General features: G+C 44.6%; 1 protein-coding gene across 1 annotated transcript in view; it reads left to right on the forward strand.

Annotated features, from left to right (window-relative positions):
• LOC119303875 (ent-copalyl diphosphate synthase 1, chloroplastic-like) overlaps positions 1-8,578 on the forward strand; it is an 11,207-nt gene extending 2,629 nt beyond the window's left edge. Inside the window, exons 3-14 of the mRNA XM_037581025.1 lie at positions 4,329-4,727; positions 4,800-4,983; positions 5,076-5,290; positions 5,397-5,517; positions 5,617-5,729; positions 5,862-6,088; positions 6,343-6,458; positions 6,559-6,657; positions 6,744-6,986; positions 7,331-7,457; positions 7,552-7,797; positions 8,155-8,578. Of these exons, the coding sequence (XP_037436922.1) occupies positions 4,329-4,727; positions 4,800-4,983; positions 5,076-5,290; positions 5,397-5,517; positions 5,617-5,729; positions 5,862-6,088; positions 6,343-6,458; positions 6,559-6,657; positions 6,744-6,986; positions 7,331-7,457; positions 7,552-7,797; positions 8,155-8,379 (2,315 nt within the window). The 3' untranslated portion in view covers positions 8,380-8,578. The remainder of the gene's footprint in view (positions 1-4,328; positions 4,728-4,799; positions 4,984-5,075; positions 5,291-5,396; positions 5,518-5,616; positions 5,730-5,861; positions 6,089-6,342; positions 6,459-6,558; positions 6,658-6,743; positions 6,987-7,330; positions 7,458-7,551; positions 7,798-8,154) is intronic.
• The last annotated feature ends 14,303 nt before the right edge of the window (positions 8,579-22,881 follow it).

A 22,881-nucleotide genomic window follows, 5' to 3' on the forward strand; every position in this document is an offset into this window, starting at 1 on the left:
TACAAAGATGACACGAGAAAAATACCAGCTAGAGGGTGGGGGGAGGGGGGGGGGTCGGTGAGACAACAAATTGTCCGTTAAGTGAATCCGAAGAATTCTTATCGCCAAGATTTGAAAGATACTGACAAAGTACAAGAAAACATGAGAAAAATACCTACTATAGGGGGGTGAGACGAGAACAAATTATTCGTTAAGTGAATCTAAGGGTTTCCTTTTTTACAAAACGACTTATAGTGACATTTATCACCAAGATTTGAAAGATACCGACAAAAGTACAAAGAAAACACGAGAAAAATACCTAGTAGTAGGTGGGGGGTTGTCCGTGAGACCATAACAAATTATCCTTTAAGTGAATCGAAGGATTTCTCTTTACAAAACAACATATAGTGTCAGCTATCAGCAAGATTCGAAAGGTATAGACAAAGTATACAGAGAAAACACGAGAAATATACCTACTAGAGGGAGGGGGTCGGCGAGACAAGAACAAATTATCCGGTAAGTGAATCTAAGGATTTTTTTTCCAAAACAACATATAGTGGCATCTACTCATTTATTGCCAAAATTCAAAAGATACCGATAAAGTAAAAAAAGAAAAGATGAGAAAATACATAGTAGAAGGGGGGGGGGGGTCAGTGAGACAAATACAAATTATCCGTCAAGTGAATCTAAGAATTTCTTTTTTTTAACAAAACAACATATTATGTCAATTATCCCCAACGGGAGTTCGAGAAATAATGACAAAGTACAAAGAAAACACGAGAAGAATATGTACTAGAGTCCGGGGTGAGACAAGAATAAATTATCCGTCAAGCAAATCTAAGTATTTCTATTTTTGGCAAAATGACATATTGTGTCAATTATGGGCAAGAGGAGTTTGAAAGATAGCGACAAAGTACCAAGAGGGTAGGGTTCGGATTTCACCGAGGAGACGGAAAGATGCCAACAGAGTAGTCAGAAACACAAGAGAATGTGTACAAGTGAAAAGGAAGAACTTAGGTGCTCTTGTGCGAGCTCGGCCATTTGATCTCAACCCAACGGTCACTTGAGCTGATCTAGAAATTTGCGAAAAGCCCCTCTAAGAGTCCCTTAATTACGCGCAGGTTCGAGTGCTCCCGCAGATAACCACCGGATCAAGATCCGATTGTGGAGCTCGCACGGGAGCACCAGATATTTAGCCGGGAGGGAGTAGGGTTGAGAATTTTTAGCGCACAACACGCTAATTAGTACTCCCTCCGTCCGGAAATACTTGTCGGAGAAATGGATGAAACTGGGTGTATCTAGAACAAAATTGGGTCTAGATACATCCATTACTCCGACAAATATTTTCGGACGGAGAGAGTAGATGAGACAGCGTCAGCGGCTAGCTACATAGTTTTCGGCCTCATGAAGAAACGGAATCGAAACCTGTATGAAAAATCCACAGTTGAACAAAGAATTTAGCTTTTCCCCTGCAAAAACAGAAAAACAAAGGATGCAGCTTTCTCGTCAGATCCAAAAGCATGCAACTACAGGGAGAAAAATGCTTCTGCAGTTTAAAGTCAATCCGGTGATAGAAAGATCCTCGACACGTACTATTATTCTTGTTACCGTCAGTACTATGATATGATACTGTCATCACCATCGTTGATCGCTGTAACAAAATCCTAGCTAGGTGAAGCTCACCCATTCAATTAAGCTCACGCTATCTTAGTACTACGTAGGATCGATGCATGCTTTCCTGGCGCCGAACTTGGTCTCTAAGTAAGTACGGGCCCGGCGTTCTTTTGAGTCGAATATCCGGCCGGTCTACCAATTTGGTTACCGAATAATATGATCAGAGATTCGACTAAGACTGCCACGTGAAAGTTAGGAAGGATTAGATCGGATAGTAGAGGGTGTGCTTATGCAAAGTTCATATGCCCACAAAAAGAGACGTGATCAGAAAAGGTTTCGTTTGATTTCTTTGGATAAGGTGCCTTTAGCTAGCACACAACTTCATGCTCCCACTGATAGAAATCAGTGAGGCTCTGTGGCAAAAACGATGAAATTCCCTGCCTTTCTTATCGGTTGAAAGTCGGTACGAGATTGCGGCCGTCCATGTTACTTCTGCCAACTTTGCGTGCAATTCCTTGTTGGTCACGTCAAACTGGGCCTGGAGCTGAAGCTTTGATACTCCTATCATTATTCTATAGTTATTATAAGTCAACGTCATGTAGTTATAAGTGAAGTCAAAGTCAAAGTTATGTAGTTTTTTTCTTGGAAAAGGAGGTTAGAACCTCGGGCCTCTGCATCAATCGATGCATACAGTCATCTTTATTAATTATTCAACAAATGTCTGATAAGAATATACTTCAAGCCATCTGAAGCCACCACTCACACTGTACCTGGCCATCCCTTGGCCCGGGCCGGGCCTACCAAAGTCCGACACGAAAAACCTAGGCCCGAGCCCGGCCCGGCCGTCGGGCCTAAAAATCAGGCCCAAGCCTGGCCCATCACGCAAAAACCCCGTCGGGCCTCGGGCCGGGCCTCTTCGTTAAACTGCAGATACAACGGGCCCAGGCCCGGCCATCGGGCTCAAAATGTAGGCCTAGGCCCGGCCCAGCGACAAGGTCGGGTAGGGCCGGGTCAGGCTTTTTCGGGCCGAGGTGGCCATGGCCAGGTATAACTAACACCTACAAACTCGATAATATGGAGTGCTCTCACTGCCCATATTTAAAATTGGTGTCGTCGCCGATCCATCCACATAACGTATCAAAATCTACCGGTGGTACAGCAAACCTAAAGCATACACCAGATGCACACGTTTTAGAAGCCAACATCATTATCGAACCGTTGGTCCATCTTCAGGAAAGAAATCTGCATCATCCTTACCAGTCCGACCATCCGTCAACGCCACCACGACGCCTAACGGCACCACCTCCCTACGTCCAAACTGCTGAGCACGTCGCGATCGCCGCCGGTACACCGCAGCACCATGCCGCCAAGTACCACCAGCCGACACAGCTTGAAGTCTCTGGAAGATCTGTCATGCGTAGCACATGCCGAACAGGCATGACATAGCTTAGCACATGTCGGGCAGGCATGACTTGACATCTCCACCGAAGCTCCGTGCAACGCGAAGCCGCTCCACCTCCTGCCTCTGTTTTTCGGCGCTGCTCCACAAACGATGCTCCCAAGAGAGAAACAACACCGCAGTGCCGCCATCATCCAACTTGGAAGACAAGATCCTAGGGTTTCCCCTGAAGCAGTACGAGTGGGTCGATAATAGTTACACGACGATGCCTTCATCAAGGTAACGGCGCAGAACACCGCCATTGCCGCTCATCAGCTCGGTTTTCACCGGCAATTATGTCTCCCTGACTCGCAGCCGGGACTAGACGGCGGATCTCGTGATCCGACCACCCAGCCTCAGGCCGACCACCTCCGTCGAAGGAGATGACCACAACTGCCGACTGCACCGGCAAGATCAGATATGACCGAAGGCGCCGCCAACCAGTCCTCCAGGCCCTAGCCGCCACCGCCGATCCGAAGCCCGATGGCGCGCCGCCGGAGCAAAACCGACCGTCGCCCCCGTCCGATCAGGGCCGGCCTCCGCGCCCATAACCCACGTCGCAGCCCGTGACTGGGCCGTCCGCCATGCATGCAGCCGCCGCCGGCCGAGGCAGGGCTGGCCACCAGGTCGTCGCCCGCCGCAGCCATCGCCGTTGCGCCGCAAAGACTAGATCAGCCGTGCCACCACACGTTTAGGGGCTCCGCATCACCCCTAAGACGCGGGAGAGAGGGAGTCCCCCGCCACCGCCGTCGGCCCCGGGGCTTAGCCCAGCGGCGTCCCCCGGCGGCGGAGAAGGAAGGGGAAAAGGGAGTTCGCGCCCCTGGCGGCTAGGGTTTGGGCGAGTCGCCCTAGCGGGAACGACAGGGGGGGGGGGGCTAGTGAAAAGATAGTGGTACACACGTTTGACTTGCGGTCATCTCAAAGTCATGTAGTTTGATACTCCGTTTTTATTTACTTTTTGTCTAAAGTCAAAGTTGATAAAATTTCATCAAATTGTAGAAAAATATATTAACATATACATCACCCAATCAACACCATTAGATTCATCACCGAATATATTTTCACATCATATAAATTTGTTATTTCAAATGTTCATATTGTTCTCTACAAGTTTGACTTCAGTTAAAACCAATATGGAGATTAAATAAAAACAGAGGGAGTACATTTTAACCATTATTCTAGGTTAGACAGTTCTCAGTGTGCACGTGTGGCTCTGACGCTCTGTACGCATATTTGATTATTTTTGATATGTCAATCTTGTAAATTTGTAATCGTGCGTTCGTTTGTTGCGATGTAGTACCTGCACGGCTGCAAGCGAACCCTACCGGGAACGACGTCCAGATTCTAGAACGGCCCGAAGAGGAAGCACGCTACGTCGACGAGTACCATGTGATTCCTGGGACAGAGCTCGAGCAGCCGCTGATCGACCAGGTGAAGGCGATGCTCGGGTCGATGGGCGACGGCGAGATCAGCGTGTCAGCGTACGACACGGCCTGGGTGGCCCTGGTGCCGAGGCTCGACGGCGGCGACGGGGCCCAGTTCGCCGCAGCCCTCCGGTGGATCCTCGGGAACCCGCTGCCCGACGGGTCCTGGGGCGACGCGGCCCTCTTCTCCGCCTACGACCGGATCACCAACACCCTCGCCTGCGTCGTGGCTCTCACCAAGTGGTCGCTCGGCCCCGAAAACTGCAGGAGAGGTACGCATGCACGCACACTGAACCAGGAATGTGTTTGGTGAAACTGAACGTGTGTTTTGTTCACTCGATCAGGGCTGAGTTTTCTGGAGGACAACATGTGGAGGCTGGCCGAGGAGGACTCGGAGTCGATGCCCATCGGCTTCGAGATCGCCTTCCCTTCTCTCCTGGAGGCGGCCAGGAGGCTGGACGTTGTCTTCCCGTATGACCACCATGCTCTGCAGCGCATATATGCCAACAGAGAAGTGAAGCTCAAAAAGTATATATCCTCCTAGACAAGTGCAGCACCTTTGCCTTCAGTTTCTTTCCATGTCGATGGAGGCTAACATTTCTGATTAATTTGACCCGTAGGATTCCGATGGAGATGATGCACAGCATTCCGACGACGATCCTGCATTCCCTTGAAGGGATGCCCGGGGTGGACTGGCGCAAGATCCTCAGGCTCCAGTCCAGCGACGGGTCCTTCCTGTTTTCTCCGGCGGCTACAGCCTCTGCCCTCATGCAGACCGGTGACACAAAATGCTTCGAGTATATAGACAGGATCGTGAAGAAGTTCGACGGAGGGGGTAAGAGATCAATTAATGAAACCCGTTCCCCGTTCGATCGATGCATGCAGCACTGATATTGGATTGGAGTGCATTGTTCCTCTTTGACTGACCATGCATTTTTCAGTTCCCAATGTTTACCCGGTCGATCTCTTCGAGCACATCTGGGCCGTCGATCGGCTGGAGCGTCTTGGGATCTCGCGCTACTTCAAGCAAGAAATCAAACAGTGCTTGGACTATGTCCACAGGTTTGGTTCCTCCTTCATAACCGTGTTTTGCTGACCTTAAATTTCTTCTCGCTCCATGACCAAAGTTTGTTCTAACCTCTTTGCTCATATATGCTGTAGGCACTGGACTGAGGGCGGGATATGCTGGGCGAGGAACTCTGCTGTAGTAGACGTGGACGACACAGCCATGGCGTTCCGGCTGCTGCGGCTGCACCGATACAACGTCTCCCCACGTACGTACGACCCATAGTTTCCCTCTTCTGAATCAAAATACTGGTGTTGTAATGTTGTGCATTATATTATCTCCCGAGTGCAAGTCTTTTACGTCGCGTGACAAACAAAACATAACCGATGCCGATCCGCAGGTGTGTTCGAGAACTTTGAGAAGGATGGGCACTTCTTCTGTTTCGTGGGGCAATCAACACAGGCGGTCACTGGGATGTACAACCTGAACAGGGCTTCTCAGGTTAGATTTCCCGGAGAGGACGTGCTGCAGCGTGCAGGGAGATTCTCCTATGAGTTCCTTAGAGAAAGGGAGGCCCAGGACACGATCCGAGACAAATGGATCATTTCAAAGGATCTCCCAGGCGAGGTAATTAAACACGAGACTTTTTACGGTACATCATCCTACTAAACAATCGCTTTAGATAGAAAATGGGAAGTGGAGAACGTAGCTCTCAACACCTAGAAAGGGCTTGCAGTTCATATTAATATAACTATTTTAAACACCGAAACAAACTAACCTTATATGGATACGTACAAGAACATAAATAACTCCGTATGTGATCATAGGTACAATAAAAAAAAGTTGAAATAAGATAAATAAAAATTTGAACCCTATCATAGGTACAATATACACTGGACTTTCCTTGGTATGCAAGCTTGCCGCGTGTAGAAGCAAGAATCTACCTAGATCAATATGGCGGTGATGATGATGTCTGGATTGGGAAGACGCTCTACAGGTAAAACAATAATGGTTTTCGACGGTGCATCAATCAATTTTAAACAATTTTAGTCTGTTCGTTGCAAGTCGCTCTGTGATAAGCTGAATGGCTTTGGCAGGATGCCACTTGTGAACAACAACACCTATCTCGAGCTGGCAAAGCGTGATTTCAATCGCTGCCAAGTCCAACATCAGCTTGAGTGGCATGGCCTACAAAAGTATGCATCAATCTTACGTAATACTCTGTATTTTGTTAATTATATCTCGTTTTCCTGCATGAGAACTTATATCTCCATGTACGTAGGTGGTTTACAGAGAACGGCCTCGAGGCTTTTGGGGTGGCTCCAAGAGATGTATTGAGAGCTTATTTTCTAGCCGCTGCTTGCATTTTTGAACCAAGTCGTGCCACAGAGCGACTTGCATGGTCCAGAGCATCAGTGATGGCCAACATTATCTCTAAATATCTTCGTAGCGATTTGTCGGGTAATAAAATGGTGGAACGGTTTATGCATGGTGGCCTCTATGAAGGAAATAATGATGTATCATGGTAAGTACATTAACCGAGCATCCCTATATACAGTCTAAATCATCACGTCAAATGGTAAATATTTGCATGCTTAATTGGACCACTTTTGACTAATCCTAGTAATTTGGTATATAATTTCCACCAGTGAACAATTAAGATACATATGTGCAATACATTTTTATTTTGTAGAAATTAAGATCCCCATACTTGAATAATAATTCCTTTTTACTTGATAAAATGTCACATAATATCTTTAAGCACAACCATGTAGTAATTCGTCACTGTACTACTAGAAAATCATAGTCTTTGGCTATAGACTCTTTTCATTTTAAATATGCTTTGTATGACACAAATTGTGCATCTAGGCTTAAAGGAGATGCAAAAGTGGAAATTCTTGTGGGCGCACTTGAGAAGCTTATTGATTTATTGGCACAAAAGGCGCTACATGTTGGTGAAGAACCCATGCACATCAATAATTTGTTACGTTGCGTTGTAAGTTAAATGAGCAATTGCGCATGTCTGGGAGTTATTAAATGCAATGGTCTCTCTTAGACAAAAATTCTAATATATATTTTTGAACTTCTAGTGGATCGAATGGATGATGCAAGAGATAAATAGAGATGATGGCACAAACGGTATGAGTGTTATTGAAGCAGGGTCATGCATGGTTCATGACAAACAAACATCTTTGCTTCTAGTTAAAATTATCGAGATTTGTGCTGGACGAATTGGTGAAGCATCATCTATGGTAAATAGCAAGGACAATACTTGGTTTATTCAACTTGCATCCTCTATCTGTGACAGCCTTCACCACAGGATGTTACTTTCACAGGTAACTTTTATGCTTAATTTTCTTGACATTTTTGTGGTTAACCACGTGATACATTGGTAATTGTATTTTCTTTTCATTTGTCGGTGCAACGGGTGTTTTCTTTTGTTGCTATCTGCTCCATACAATATTTGCATGTACACACAAACTACAAGAGGTACTTCCTATTGGAAAAAGAGCCACATATTTTTGATATAAGCTACAATTCCGTATTACATGGGCATGTAATATATTTATGATAACTATTGTGAACTGGTCCACATATTTCATACCTCATAGCTACAAGTTGCTTTTTATAACTAAAATATAATTTTTCAACTTCTACATTTTAAACCATTGTACTAATGATGCAATTTATAGGACACCGAGGAGAACAAGGCAGTAACAAGTCACATGGACAAGAAAATTGAGGTGGACATGCAAGAACTTGCCCAAAATATTCATCAGAGATATGATGATATATCAAGTAACAACATGAAGCAAACCTTCTGGAGTGTTGTGAAAAGTTGTTACTATGTTGCTAATTGCCCTTCCTACATACTTGATAGACATGTTTCGAAAGTTATTTTTGAACATGTCTTTTGAAAAAAAATCTTACAATGGTGGGGATGGAAGTGAAATTTGTACATACAAAGAAATGTTGTAAGAATGCTAGTGGAATGGCGCGTAAGTGATAGTTCTCCTATTGGAAGTTGGTTGTTAGGTTGATATTTTTTCTAGAACCCGCAAAAGCTTTGCGCGTGTTTTATATTAAGAGTGAAGAAGAGTTTTACATTTGTAGGAGGATATACATGGCTGAAAGGCCCCACAAGATATCGCAAACATCTACTAGTACTCTACATGAATTCCCCTAGGTTGATTTCTTATAAGATTTTGTCCACCACCACTTGCTGGCTTGATGCAATTCTGTCAAAGGTCCTACCACTGCGCTCAAGCCATAGTTTATGCATGCCTAAGATGGCCTTAGAGAAAACAATAGCACGTCTTTTGGCAAGGGTGACCATGCCCATATGAAATAGCCATTCACAGATAGCCGAATCCCCTGATGGAGTCAAAGGTTGTAGATTAAATTATGCATAACATCATACCAGACTCATTGTGAGAAGGGGCATTACACCAATAGGTGATGCATGCTCTCTGGTTCTTGGCAGCAAAGTGGACTAATGATTGATGCGGGAATACCCTTTGGGCTAGCCTATCTGTAGTTCATGGCCAAACGAACACTTTAGCCTAAAGATACGCATGTGAGAACCACACCTGTTCTAGATTAGGGAATTCCTCAAGCCATGTAAACAAGGCCTGTTGGGGAACGTAGTAATTTCAAAAAATTTCCTACGCACACGCAAGATCATGGTGATGGCATAGCAACGAGAGGGGAGAGTATTGTCCACGTACCCTCATAGACCGTAAGCGGAAGCGTTATGACAACGCGGTTGATGTAGTCGTACGTCTTCACGATCCGACCGATCCAAGTAACGAACGTACGGCACCTCCGAGTTCAGCACACGTTCAGCTCGATGACGATCCCCGGGCTCCGATCCAGCAAAGCGTCAGGGATGAGTTCCGTCAGCACGACGGCGTGGTGACGATGATGATGTTCTACCGGCGCAGGGCTTCGCCTACGCGACGATATGACCGAGGTGGAATATGGTGGAGGGGGGCACCGCACACGGCTAAGGAACGATCCGTCGATCAACTTGTGTGTCATGGGGTGCCCCCCTGCCCCCGTATATAAAGGAGCAAGGGAGGGGGTGGCCGGCCTAGGAGGAGGCGCACCAAGGAGGAGTCCTACTCCCACCAGGAGTAGGATTCCCCCCTTCCAAGTAGTAGGAGTAGGAGTCAAGGAAAGGGGGAAGAGAAGAGAAGGAAGGAGGGGGCGCAGCCCCTCCCCCTAGTCCAATTCGGACTAGGCCTTGGGGGGGCGCCCAACCTCTCCTCTCTCTTTCCCCTAAAGCCCAATAAGGCCCATATACTCCCCGGCGAATTCCCGTAACTCTCCGGTACTCCGAAAAATACCCGAATCACTTGGAAACTTTCCGAACTCCGAATATAGTCGTCCAATATATCGATCTTTACGTATCGACCATTTCGAGACTCCTCGTCATGTCCCCGATCTCATCCGGGACTCCGAACTCCTTCGGTACATCAAAACTCATAAACTCATAACATAACTGTCATCGTAACGTTAAGCGTGCGGACCCTACGGGATCGAGAACTATGTAGACATGATCTAGAACTATTCTCGGTCAATAACCAATAGGGGAACCTGGATGCTCATATTGGCTCCTACATATTCTACGAAGATCTTTATCGGTCAAACCGCATAACAACATATGTTGTTCCCTTTGTCATCGGTATGTTACTTGCCCGAGATTCGATCATCGGTATCCAATACCTAGTTCAATCTCGTTACCGGCAAGTCTCTTTACTCGTTATGTAATGCATCATTCCGTAACTAACTCATTAGCTACATTGCTTGCAAGGCTTATAGTGATGTGCATTACCGAGAGGGCCCAGAGATACCTCTCCGACAATCGGAGTGACAAAACCTAATCTCGAAATACGCCAACCCAACATATACCTTTGGAGACACCTGTAGTACTCCTTTATAATCACCCAGTTACGTTGTGACGTTTGGTAGCACCCAAAGTGTTCCTCCGGTAAACGGGAGTTGCATAATCTCATAGTTACAGGAACATGTATAAGTCATGAAGAAAGCAATAGCAATATACTAAACGATCAAGTGCTAGGCTAACGGAATGGGTCATGTCAATCACATCATTCTCCTAATGATGTGATCCCGTTAATCAAATGACAACTCTTTTGTCCATGGCTAGGAAACATAACCATCTTTGATAAATGAGCTAGTCAAGTAGAGGCATACTAGTGACACTATGTTTGTCTATGTATTCACACATGTATTATGTTTCCGGTTAATACAATTCTAGCATGAATAATAAACATTTATCATGATATAAGGAAATAAATAATAACTTTATTATTGCCTCTAGGGCATATTTCCTTCAGTCTCCCACTTGCGCTAGAGTCAATAATCTAGTTCACATCACCATGTGATTTAACACCAATATTCACATTTGTATGTGATTAATACCCATAGTTCACATCATCATGTGATCAACACCCAAAGGGTTTGTTCACATCACTATGTGATTAACACCCAAAGAGTACTAAGGTATGATCATGTTTTGCTTGTGAGAGAAGTGTGGTCAACGGGTCTGTCATATTCAGAGCCGTATGTATTTTGCAAATATTCTATGTCCACAATGCTCTGCACGGAGCTACTCTAGCTAGTTGCTCCCACTTTCAATATGTATCCAGATTGAGACTTAGAGTCATCTGGATCGGTGTAAGAGCTTGCATCGATGTAAGTCTTTACGACAGACTCTTTTATTACCTCCATAATCGAGAAATATTTCCTTAGTTCTCACTAAGGATATTCTTGACCAATGTCCAGTGATCTACTCCTAGATCACTATTGTACTCCCTTGCCAAATAAAGAGCAAGGTATACAATAGGTCTGGTACATAGCATAGCATACTTTATAGAACCTATGACTGAGGCATAGGGAATGACTTTTCATTCTCTTTCTATTTTCTGCCATGGTCGGGTCTTGAGTCTTACTCAACTTCACACCTTTGCATCACAGGCAAGAACTCCTTCTTTGACTGTTCTATTCTGAACTATTTCAAAAATTTATCAAGGTATGTACTTATTGAAAAATCTTATCAAGCGTCTTGATCTATCTCAATAGATCTTGATGCTCAATATGTAAGTAGCTTTACCGAGGTCTTTCTTTTAAAGAACTCTTTTCATATACTCCTTTATGCTTTCCAGAAAAATTCTACATCATTTCTGATCAATCAATATGTTACTCATATATATTTATCAAAAAGGCGGTAGTGCTTCCACTCACTTTATTGTAAATACAGGCTTCACCGCAAGTCTGTATAAAAACTATATGCTTTGATCAACTTATCAAATCGTATATTCCAACTCTGAGATGCTTGCACCAGTCCATAGATGGATCGCTGGAGCTTGCATATTTTGTTAGCACCTTTAGGATTGACAAAACCTTCTGGTTGCATCATATACAACTCTTCTTTAAGAAAACCATTAAGGAATGCAGTTTTGACATCCATTTGCTAGTTTTCATAAAATGTGGCAATTGCTAACATGATTCGGACAGACTTAAGCATCGCTACAGTTGAGAAAATCTCATTGTAGTCAACACCTTGAACTTGTCGAAAACCCTTTTGCGACAAGTCGAGCTTTGTAGATAGTAACACTACTATCAGCATCTGTCTTCCTCTTGAAGATCCATTTATACAATATGGCTTGCCGATCATCGGGCAACTCCACCAAAGTCCACACTTTGTTCTCATACATGGATCCCATCTCAGATTTCATGGCCTCAAGCCATTTCGTGGAATCTGGGCTCATCATCGCTTCCTTATAGTTCGTAGGTTCATCATGGTCTAGTAACATGACTTCTAGAATAGGATTACCGTACCACTCTGGTGTGGATCTTAATCTGGAAGATCTACAAAGTTCGGTAGTAACTTGATCTGAAGCTTTATGATCATCATCATTAGTTTCTTCACTAATTGTTGTAGGAATCACTGGAACTGATTTCTGTGATGAACTACTTTCCAATTCGGGAGAAGGTACAAATTACCTTATCAAGCTCTACTTTCCTCCCACTCACTTCTTTCGAGAGAAACTCCTTCTCTAGAAAGGATCCATTTTTAGCAGCGAATATCTTGCCTTCGGATCCGTGATAGAAGGTGTACCCAACAGTTTCCTTTGGGTATTCTATGAAGACGCACTTCTCCGATTTGGGTTTGAGCTTATCAGGATGAAACTTTTTCACATAAGCATCACAGCCCCAAACTTTAAGAAACGACAACTTGGGTTTCTTGCTAAACCACAGTTCATATGGTGTCGTCTCAACAGATTTAGATGGTGCCCTTTTTAACGTGAATGCAGCTATCTCTAATGCATAACCCCAAAATAATAGTGGTAAATCAGTAAGAGACATCATAGATCGCACCATATCAATAAAGTGCGGTTACGACGTTCAGACACACCACAACGTTGTGGTGTTCCAGGTGGCGTGAGCTTTGAAACTATTCCACATTGTTTTAATTGAAGACCAAACTCGTAACTCAAATATTCGTCTCCGCGATCAGATCGCAGAAACTTTATTTTCTTGTTACGATGATTTTTCCACTTCACTCTAAAATTCTTTGAACATTTCAACTATTTCAGACTTATGTTTCATCAAGTAGATATACCCATATCTACTCAAATCATCTTGTGAAGGTCAGAAAATAATGATACTTGCCACGAGCATCAACACTCATTGGATCACATACATCGGTATGTATTATTTCCAATAAGTCAGTAGCTTGTTCCATTGTTTTGGAGAACGGAGTTTTAGTCATCTTGCCCAAAAGGCACGGTTCGCAAGCATCAAATGATTCATAACCAAGTGATTCCAAAAATCCATCTTTATGGAGTTTCTTCATGCGCTTTACACCTATATGACCCAAACGGCAGTGCCACAAATAAGTTGCACTATCATTATTAACTTTGCATCTTTTGGCATCAATATTATGAATATGTGTATCACTACGATCGAGATCCAACAAACTATTTTCATTGGGTGTATGACCATTGAAGGTTTTATTCATGTAAACAGAACAATAATTATTCTCCGACTTTAAATGAATAACCGTATTGCAATAAACATGATCAAATCATATTCATGCTCAACGCAAACGCCAAATAACATTTATCTAGGTTTAACACTAATCCCGAAAGTATAGGGAGTGTGCGATGATGATCATATCAATCTTGGAACTACTTCCAACACTCATCATCACTTCCCCTTCAACTAGTCTCTGTTTATTCTGTAACTCCTGTTTCGAGTTACTAACCTTAGCAACCGAACAAGTATCAAATACTCAGGGGCTACTATAAACACTAGTAAGGCACACATCAATAACCTGTATATCAAATATACCCTTGTTCACTTTGCCATCCTTCTTATCCACCAAATATTCAGGGCATTTCCGCTTCCAGTGACCATTTCCTTTGCAGTGTGATCACTCAGTTTCAGGCTTTGGTCCAGCTTTGGGCTTCTTCGCGGGAGTGACAACTTGCTTGTCATTCTTCTTAAAGTTCCCTTTCTTTCCCTTTGCCCTTCTCTTAAAACTAGTGGTCTTGTCAATCATCAACACTTGATGCTCTTTCTTGATTTCTACCTTCGTCGATTTCAACATCACGAAGAGCTCGGGAATCGTTTTCGTCATCCCTTGCATACTATAGTTCATCACGAAGTTCTAGTAACTTAGTGATGGTGACTAGAGAATTTTGTCAATCACTATCTTATCTAGAAGATTAACTCCCACTTGATTCAAGTGATTGAAGTACCCAGACAATCTGAGCACATGCTCACTAGTTGAGCGATTCTCCTCCATCTTTTAGCTATAGAACTTGTTGAGGACTTCATATCTCTCAACTCGGGTATTTGCTTGAAATATTAACTTCAATTCCTGGAACATATCATATGATCCATGACGTTCAAAACGTCTTTGAAGTCCCGATTCTAAGCCGTTAAGCATGGTGCACTAAACTATCAAGTAGTCATCATATTGAGCTAGCCAAACGTTCATAACGTCTGCATCTGCTCCTGCAATAAGTTTGTCACCTAGCGGTGCATCAAGGACATAATTCTTTTGTGCAACAATGAGGATAAACCTTAGATCACGGATCCAATCCGCATCATTGCTACTAACATCTTTCAACACAATTTTCTCTAGGAACATATCAAAATAAACATATGAAAGCAACAACGCGAGCTATTGATCTACAACATAATTTGCAAAATACTACCAGGTACTAAGTTCATGATAAATTTAAGTTCAATTAATCATATTACTTAAGAACTCCCACTTAGACAGACATCTCTCTAGTCATCTAAGTGATCACGTGATCCAAATCAACTAAACCATGTCCGATCATCACGTGAGATGGAGTAGTTTTCAATGGTGAACATCACTATGTTGATCATATCTACTACATGATTCACGCTCGACCTTTCGGTCTCCGTGTTCCGAGGCCATATCTGTATATGCTAGGCTCGTCAAGTTTAACCTGAGTATTCCGCGTGTGCAACTGTTTTGCACCCGTTGTATTTGAACGTAGAGCCTATCACACCCGATCATCACGTGGTGTCTCAGCACGAAGAACTTTCGCAATGGTGCATACTCAGGGAGAACACTTCTTGATAATTTTAGTGAGAGATCATCTTAAAATGCTACCGTCAATCAAAGCAAGATAAGATGTATAAAGGATAAACATCACATGCAATCAATATAAGTGATATGATATGGCCATCATCATCTTGTGCTTGTGATCTCCATCTCCGAAGCACCTTCATGATCACCATTGTCACCGGCGCGACACCTTGATCTCCATCGTAGCATCGTTGTCGTTACGCCATCTATTGCTTCTACGACTATCGCTACCGCTTAGTGATAAAGTAAAGCAATTACAGGGCGTTTGCATTTCATACAATAAAGCGACAACCATATGGCTCCTGCCAGTTGCCGATAACTTCGGTTACAAAACATGATCATTTCATACAATAAAATATAGCATCACGTCTTGACCATATCACATCACAACATGCCCTGCAAAAACAAGTTAGACGTCCTCTACTTTGTTGTTGCAAATTTTATGTGGCTACTACGGGCTTAGCAAGAACCATTCTTACCTACGCATCAAAAACCACAACGATAGTTTGTCAAGTTAGTGTTGTTTTAACCTTCGGAAGGACCGGACGTAGCCACACTCGATTCAGCTAAAGTGAGAGAGACAGACACCCGCCAGCCACCTTTAAGCAACGAGTGCTCGTAGCGGTGAAACCAGTCTCGCATAAGCGTACGCGTAATGTCGGTCCGGGCCGCTTCATCTCACAATGCCGCTGAACCAAAGTATGACATGCTGGTAAGAAGTATGACTTATATAGCCCACAACACACTTGTGTTCTACTCGTGCATATGACATCTACGCATAAAACCTAGCTCGGATGCCACTGTTGGGGAACGTAGTAATTTCAAAAAATTTCCTACGCACACGCAAGATCATGGTGATGGCATAGCAACGAGAGGGGAGAGTATTATCCACGTACCCTCGTAGACCGTAAGCGGAAGCGTTATGACAACGCGGTTGATGTAGTCGTACGTCTTCACGATCCGACCGATCCAAGTACCAAACGTACGGCACCTCCGAGTTCAGCACACGTTCAGCTCGATGACGATCCCCGGGCTCCGATCCAGCAAAGCGTCGGGGATGAGTTCCGTCAGCACGACGGCGTGGTGACGATGATGATGTTCTACCGGTGCTGGGCTTCGCCTAAACTCCGCGACGATATGACCGAGGTAGAATATGGTGGAGGGGGCACCGCACACGGCTAAGGAATGATCCGTAGATCAACTTGTGTGTCATGGGGTGTCCCCCTGCCCCCGTATATAAAGGAGCAAGGGAGGGGGTGGCCAGCATAGAAGGAGGCGCACCAAGGAGGAGTCCTACTCCCACCGGGAGTAGGATTCCCCCCCCTTCCAAGTAGTACGAGTAGGAGTCAAGGAAAGGGGGAAGAGAAGAGAAGGAAGGAGGGGGCGCAGCCCCTCCCCCTAGTCCAATTCGGACTAGGCCTTGGGGGGGCGCCCAACCTCTCCTCTCTCTTTCCCCTAAAGCCCAATAAGGCCCATATACTCCCCGGCGAATTCCTGTAACTCTTCGGTACTCCGAAAAATACCCGAATCACTCGGAACCTTTCCGAACTCCGAATATAGTCGTCCAATATATCGATCTTTACGTCTCGACCATTTCGAGACTCCTCGTCATGTCCCCGATCTCATCCGGGGCTCCGAACTCCTTCGGTACATCAAAACTCATAAACTCATAATATAACTGTCATCGTAACGTTAAGCGTGCGGACCCTACGGGTTCGAGAAATATGTAGACATGACCTAGAACTATTCTCGATCAATAACCAATAGCGGAACCTGGATGCTCATATTGGCTCCTACATATTCTACGAAGATCTTTATCGGTCAAACCGCATAACAACATACGTTTTTCCCTTTGTCATCGGTATGTTACTTGCCCGAGATTCGATCGTCGGTATCCAATACCTAGTTCAATCTCGTTACCGGCAAGTCTCTTTACTCGTTATGTAATGCATCATTCCGTAACTAACTCATTAGCTACATTGCTTGCAAGGCTTATAGTGATGTGCATTACCGAGAGGGCCCAGAGATACCTCTCCGACAATCGGAGTGACAAAACCTAATCTCGAAATACGCCAACCCAACATATACCTTTGGAGACACCTGTAGTACTCCTTTATAATCACCCAGTTACGTTGTGACGTTTGGTAGCACCCAAAGTGTTCCTCCGGTAAACGGGAGTTGCATAATCTCATAGTTACAGGAACATGTATAAGTCATGAAGAAAGCAATAGCAATATACTAAACGATCAAGTGCTAGGCTAACGGAATGGGTCATGTCAATCACATCATTCTCCTAATGATGTGATCCCGTTAATCAAATGACAACTCTTTTGTCCATGGCTAGGAAACATAACCATCTTTGATAAACGAGCTAGTCAAGTAGAGGCATACTAGTGACACTATGTTTGTCTATGTATTCACACACGTATTATGTTTCCGGTTAATACAATTCTAGCATGAATAATAAACATTTATCATGATATAAGGAAATAAATAATAACTTTATTATTGCCTCTAGGGCATATTTCCTTCAAGGCTTTGTAGGCAAACTGAGATGAGAAATTACCATTAGTTTCAACCTTCTAGGTGAACTGATCCTCAACCATTTTATTCAATTGAACATGGTTGAGTTCTTTCCATAAGATACAGAATTGTGCAATTGCCGGTAATGGAAATTGACCACGATTTTCGGACCCATTTTCCCTCCTCAAGGGCGAGCACCACAGTGTCACATAGTGCTTTGGGGCACATGAAGGGAAGAAGATTAGGGGCAATATTAACCTACAACCCCATTAATCCATGCATCTTGCCAGATTGCAATTTGCATATCGTTCCGCAAACTGAATTTGGTCCTGGTATAGTAGAAGAGCTCCTTAGGTAGTCTTGGCGCGTTGATTTTGAGGTACTTCCATGGCCGATCATCCTTAGATCGCGCGAGCCAGAACCATCTAGCACGCAAGGCCGCATTCATCAATTTGAAATTAGGCAAGCCGAGCTCGCCTAGTGATTTTGGTCTGCAAACCGCCTCCCAAGCCACTAGACAATGGCCCCCCTTGGCATCATCACACTCTCCATAGAAATCCCGACAAAGGTTATTGAGGCATTTAATCATCCATGTTAGAAGATCAAGTGATAGCATACGAAAAAATAGAGTGGACAAGAGGACAAAACTAGTTAAGATGAGTCGATCGGCACGCTTAAGCATCAAAGTTTTCCAGGTGGAAATTGCACGAGCAACACTGTCGACCAGCGGCTGAGGATCAGCTTTCCGCAGCCTCCACGGACTAAGGGGAAGACCAAGATATTTGCACAGGAATGTTCCAATGGGGCTTCGCAAAAGGCCAGCGAGGTGTACTTTATCCTCCTCGCACCTGATGTTTGGCTCTTATCCATATTAACAAGCATTCCAGAAAGATGCTGCAAAATTGAAAAGAAGCTCTCTAGTGGCGACACATTCATGCTACACATCTCTAAGAAAAATGACCACATCGTTGGTGAATAGGGAATTGTGATACCAAATGTCAAGATTGTGCATTGACCCCAAAACTTGAACTTCTTTCACTTTGCTTCAGATAATATGACTCAAAATGTCCATAACTAGGAACAACATCGGAGATATCGGATCTCCCTGCCTCAAACCTCTAGCATGCAAAAATAGAATTGTCAATGCCACCATTTGCAACAATTTTTGTGTCGACGGTTGACAAAAGAGTGGCAATACAAAGCAACCATCTTGGAACAAATCCGAAAATGTAGAATCACGGTCAAGAAAGGTCATGCAACCGTGTCAAAAAGCACGTGCAATGTCTAATTTCAGAAGAAGGGTTGGAGTCTTCTCACGATGCAGAGAACACATGGACTGTTGTACCATTAAGAAATTGTCTTTTATGCAACGTCGGACAATAAAAGCATTCTGATTCTTGCCAATCGGCTCATTCAAATTTGGTGCAAGGTAATTTGCAAGACCTTTCCTAAAGATTTTGGCAAAACTATGGTCGAAGATGATGGGTCTAAAATCTTTTATGTATATTGCCCCATATTTTTTGGTAACAAAGTAATCAGAGCCCTATTTAAGAGATGGAAACGTCTCCCATCAGCCAAAGTGAGTTGATCAAAGGCCTTGACCACCAAGTCCTTGATCACTGGCCAGCAGACTTGGTGAAACCATGCATGAAACCATAGGGCCCCAATGCCTTGTCCACTGGCAAAAATTGAACAACCTCCAAAATTTCTTGAGTCTTGAAGTGTCTATGAGGTCTCAAAGGTTACACTCTGGTCATTGCAACCTCTCAAGGTTGAGGTCTAGAACATGTTCAGTCGGGGTTCCAATAATATATTGGGGGAGAATAGCATCTTAGCTCTCCCTTATCTGCTTGTTACGTTGCTTCCGAACCATCCCAAGCTAGCCTAAAAAGGTATATCTTAATACATGGGTAGCTTCCCTGTTGATGGAAGAAAGAGGTATTTGTGTCCCCTGTTGAGTAAATAGGCAATTCTTTGACTAATTTAATCCATAGAGAAATCACTAGCATGGCATTGACTGCCTTGATGACATACTGACTCTGATCTAAACATGCACGTACTAAGCAAACAGTAGACAAATCTACACATACTGCTAGTACTGCTAATACAAAAATAAATATGAGCGGGATAAACGTGTTATACCCTCCAGTAGGCCAGGCAGAAGCCCCGGCGGCGGTGATATCAGCAGCGGCATCCTCGGCGGCCTTATTGTTGGCCTCGATCTACTCGGTGGTGGCACGTTCGGCGGCGGTGGAAATGGTGATGACGAAGACGACACAGACATAGAGGAAGTAGTGGATCAGAGGCGAGCAGTCGCGTAGTCGCTTCCCAAAAACCTATTCACCTCTCTCCTGTACAGGAATTGGAGAGACGGGGTTTCAGAGACCTGCTCTCCCGTCGACCGTGTACGCGGCAGACGGGATGGAGTCACCGGCGGCAGCAGCAGCAAAGGAACGACGTGGGTGGTTCGCGTGGTAGCAGATGTGATCTGTTCGTGGCTGCTAGGATTAGGAGACACCACACACTTATATAGGCGCAACCGCATGAAGAAACGTGGGCTCGACCCACGTCCGAGTCCATGACAGCCCATGATCTGACGTCTCAGATCATGGCCCGGCTGTCAGAAACTATTGTTGGGAAACGTAGCATGCAATTTCAAAAATTTCGTACGCTCACGCAAGATCTATCTAGGAGATGCATAGCAACGAGAGGGGGATAATGTGTCCACGTACCCTCGTAGACCAAAAGCGGAAGCGTTAGCTTAACACGGTTGATGTAGTCTAACGTCTTCTCGATTCAACCGATCAAGCATCAAAGTATGGTACCTCTGAGTTCTGCACACGCTCAGCTCGATGACGTCCCTCGAACTCTTTATCCAGTAGAGGGTCGAAGGAGTAGATGAGTTCCGTCAGCACGACGGCGTGGTGACGGTGATGGTGATGTGATCTGTGCAGGGCTTCGCCTAAGCACTACGACAATATGACCGGAGGAGTAAACGGTGGAGGGGGGCACCGCACACGGCTAAGAATCAATTGATGTGTCTAGAGGTGCCCCCCCGCCCCCATATATAAAGGAGGGAGAGGGGAGGAGGCCGGCCCTAGGGCGCGCGCCATGGGGGGTCCTACTAGGACTCCTAGTCCTAGTTGCCCCCCTCCTTCTAACAGGGGGGGGGGGAGGAGAGGGAGAGGGAGAAGGAAAGAGCGGTCGCGCCCCCTCCCCTAGTCCAATTCGGACTCACCATGGGGGGGCGCGCCACCTCCTTGTGTCCTGCCTTGCCTCTCCCCTATGGTCCATGAGGCCCATTACTTCCCACTGGGGGTTCCGGTAACCCCTCGGTACTCTGATAAATTCCCGAAACACTCGGAACCATTCCGGTGTACGAATACCACCTTCCAGTATATCAATCATTACCTCTCAACCATTTCGAGACTCCTCATCATGTCCGTGATCTCATCCGGGACTCCAAATAACCTTCGGTCACCAAAACACATAACTCATATAATACATATCGTCATCGAAAGTTAAGTGTGCGGACCCTACGGGTTCGAGAACTATGTAGACATGACTGAGACACCTCTCTGGTTAATAACCAATAGCGGAACCTGGATGCTCATATTGGTTCCCACATATTCCACGAAGATCTTTATCGGTCGAACCGCAATGTCAACATACGTTATTCCCTTTGTCATCGGTATGTTACTTGCCCGAGATTCAATCGTCGGTATCTTCATACCTAGTTCATTCTCGTTACCGGCAAGTCTCTTTACTCGTTCCATAATGCATCATCCTGTAACTAACTCATTAGTCACATTGCTTCCAAGGCTTCATATGATGTGCAATACCGAGAGGGCCCAAAGATACCTCTCCGATACTCGAAGTGACAAATCCTAATCTCGATCTATGCCAACCCAACAAACACCTTCGGAGATACCTGTAGAGCATCTTTATAATCACCCAGTTACGTTGTGGCGTTTGATAGCACACACGACATTCTTCCGGTGTCCGGGAGTTGCATAATCTCATAGTCGGAGGAATATGTATTTGACATGAAGAAAGCAGTAGCAATAAAACTGAATGATCATTATGCTAAGCTAACGAATGGGTCTTGTCCATTTAATCATTCCACTAATAATGTGATCCCGTTCATCAAATGACAACTCATGTCCATGGCTAGAAAACTTAACCATCTTTGATCAATGAGCTAGTCAAGTAGAGGCATACTAGGGACACATTGTTTTGTCTATGTATTCGCACATGTATCAAGTTTCCGGTTAGTACAATTCTAGCATGAATAATAAACATTTATCAGGAATAAGGAAATATAAAATAACAACTTTATTATTGCCTCTAGGACATATTTCATTTAGTCTTCCACTTGCACTAGAGTCAATAATCTAGATTACATTGTAATGAATCTAACACCCTGTGACGCCCGGATAATTATACTACAATAACTCCTTGCTAATGATGCCACGTCACCTCTGTCACTGGAGTTAATCTCGGGTTAGTTCAAAATCGATTCAAATTCAAAATTAAATTAAAGGCAAACAAGAAAAGTTTTCAAACTTTAAAACTAAAATGTTTGAGTTGTGCCCAAAAAATGCAAAGGTAATTGTGGTGAAGAAACCCCACTTTTATAAAATGTTTTAATACTCTAAAATGATTAAAACAGTAGTTGAAACGATTAAATAAGTGCCTTTGATATTTTATGAAATGCTAAACTATTTTTATTTTGAGGTAAAACTTTTTAGAATAGTGGATTATTTTGAAACACTATTCTTGGAGCTATTGTCATGTTTTAATAAACAAAAAATGAAGTGTAATTAAAATAAAACAGAAAAAAATAAAAAGGAAAAGAACGGAAAAAAAGAACAAAAAAAGGCCCCCTCTCGCTCGGCCTCGGACCAGCTGGCCACTAGGCTAGCCAGGCCGTCCCAGCCGGTGCCCCACTCCCCTCCTCCATATCCCCACTCTGGGGTAACACTAACCCGTAACCCCCCACTCGCCCCCACTACTCTCCCCTTCCCCCGATCCGATCTGGATCGGGGCTTGCCTTGTCGCATCTGACACCACCCGTTGCCGCCCTGCCAGCGCCCGTCGCTCTGACTCGCCGGGCCACCTCCCCGCCACGCCCCGTCGACCACGCCTCGCCACCCGGCGCTGCTCGACGTCGTCTTCCCCGCGCCCGTCGCTGGATCGCCAAGCGCCGCGCCTCCTCATCACCACCTCGCTGGACTGCCGC

This window comes from Triticum dicoccoides, chromosome 1B (genome assembly GCF_002162155.2).
Source record: "Triticum dicoccoides isolate Atlit2015 ecotype Zavitan chromosome 1B, WEW_v2.0, whole genome shotgun sequence".
Lineage (NCBI taxonomy): Eukaryota > Viridiplantae > Streptophyta > Magnoliopsida > Poales > Poaceae > Triticum > Triticum dicoccoides.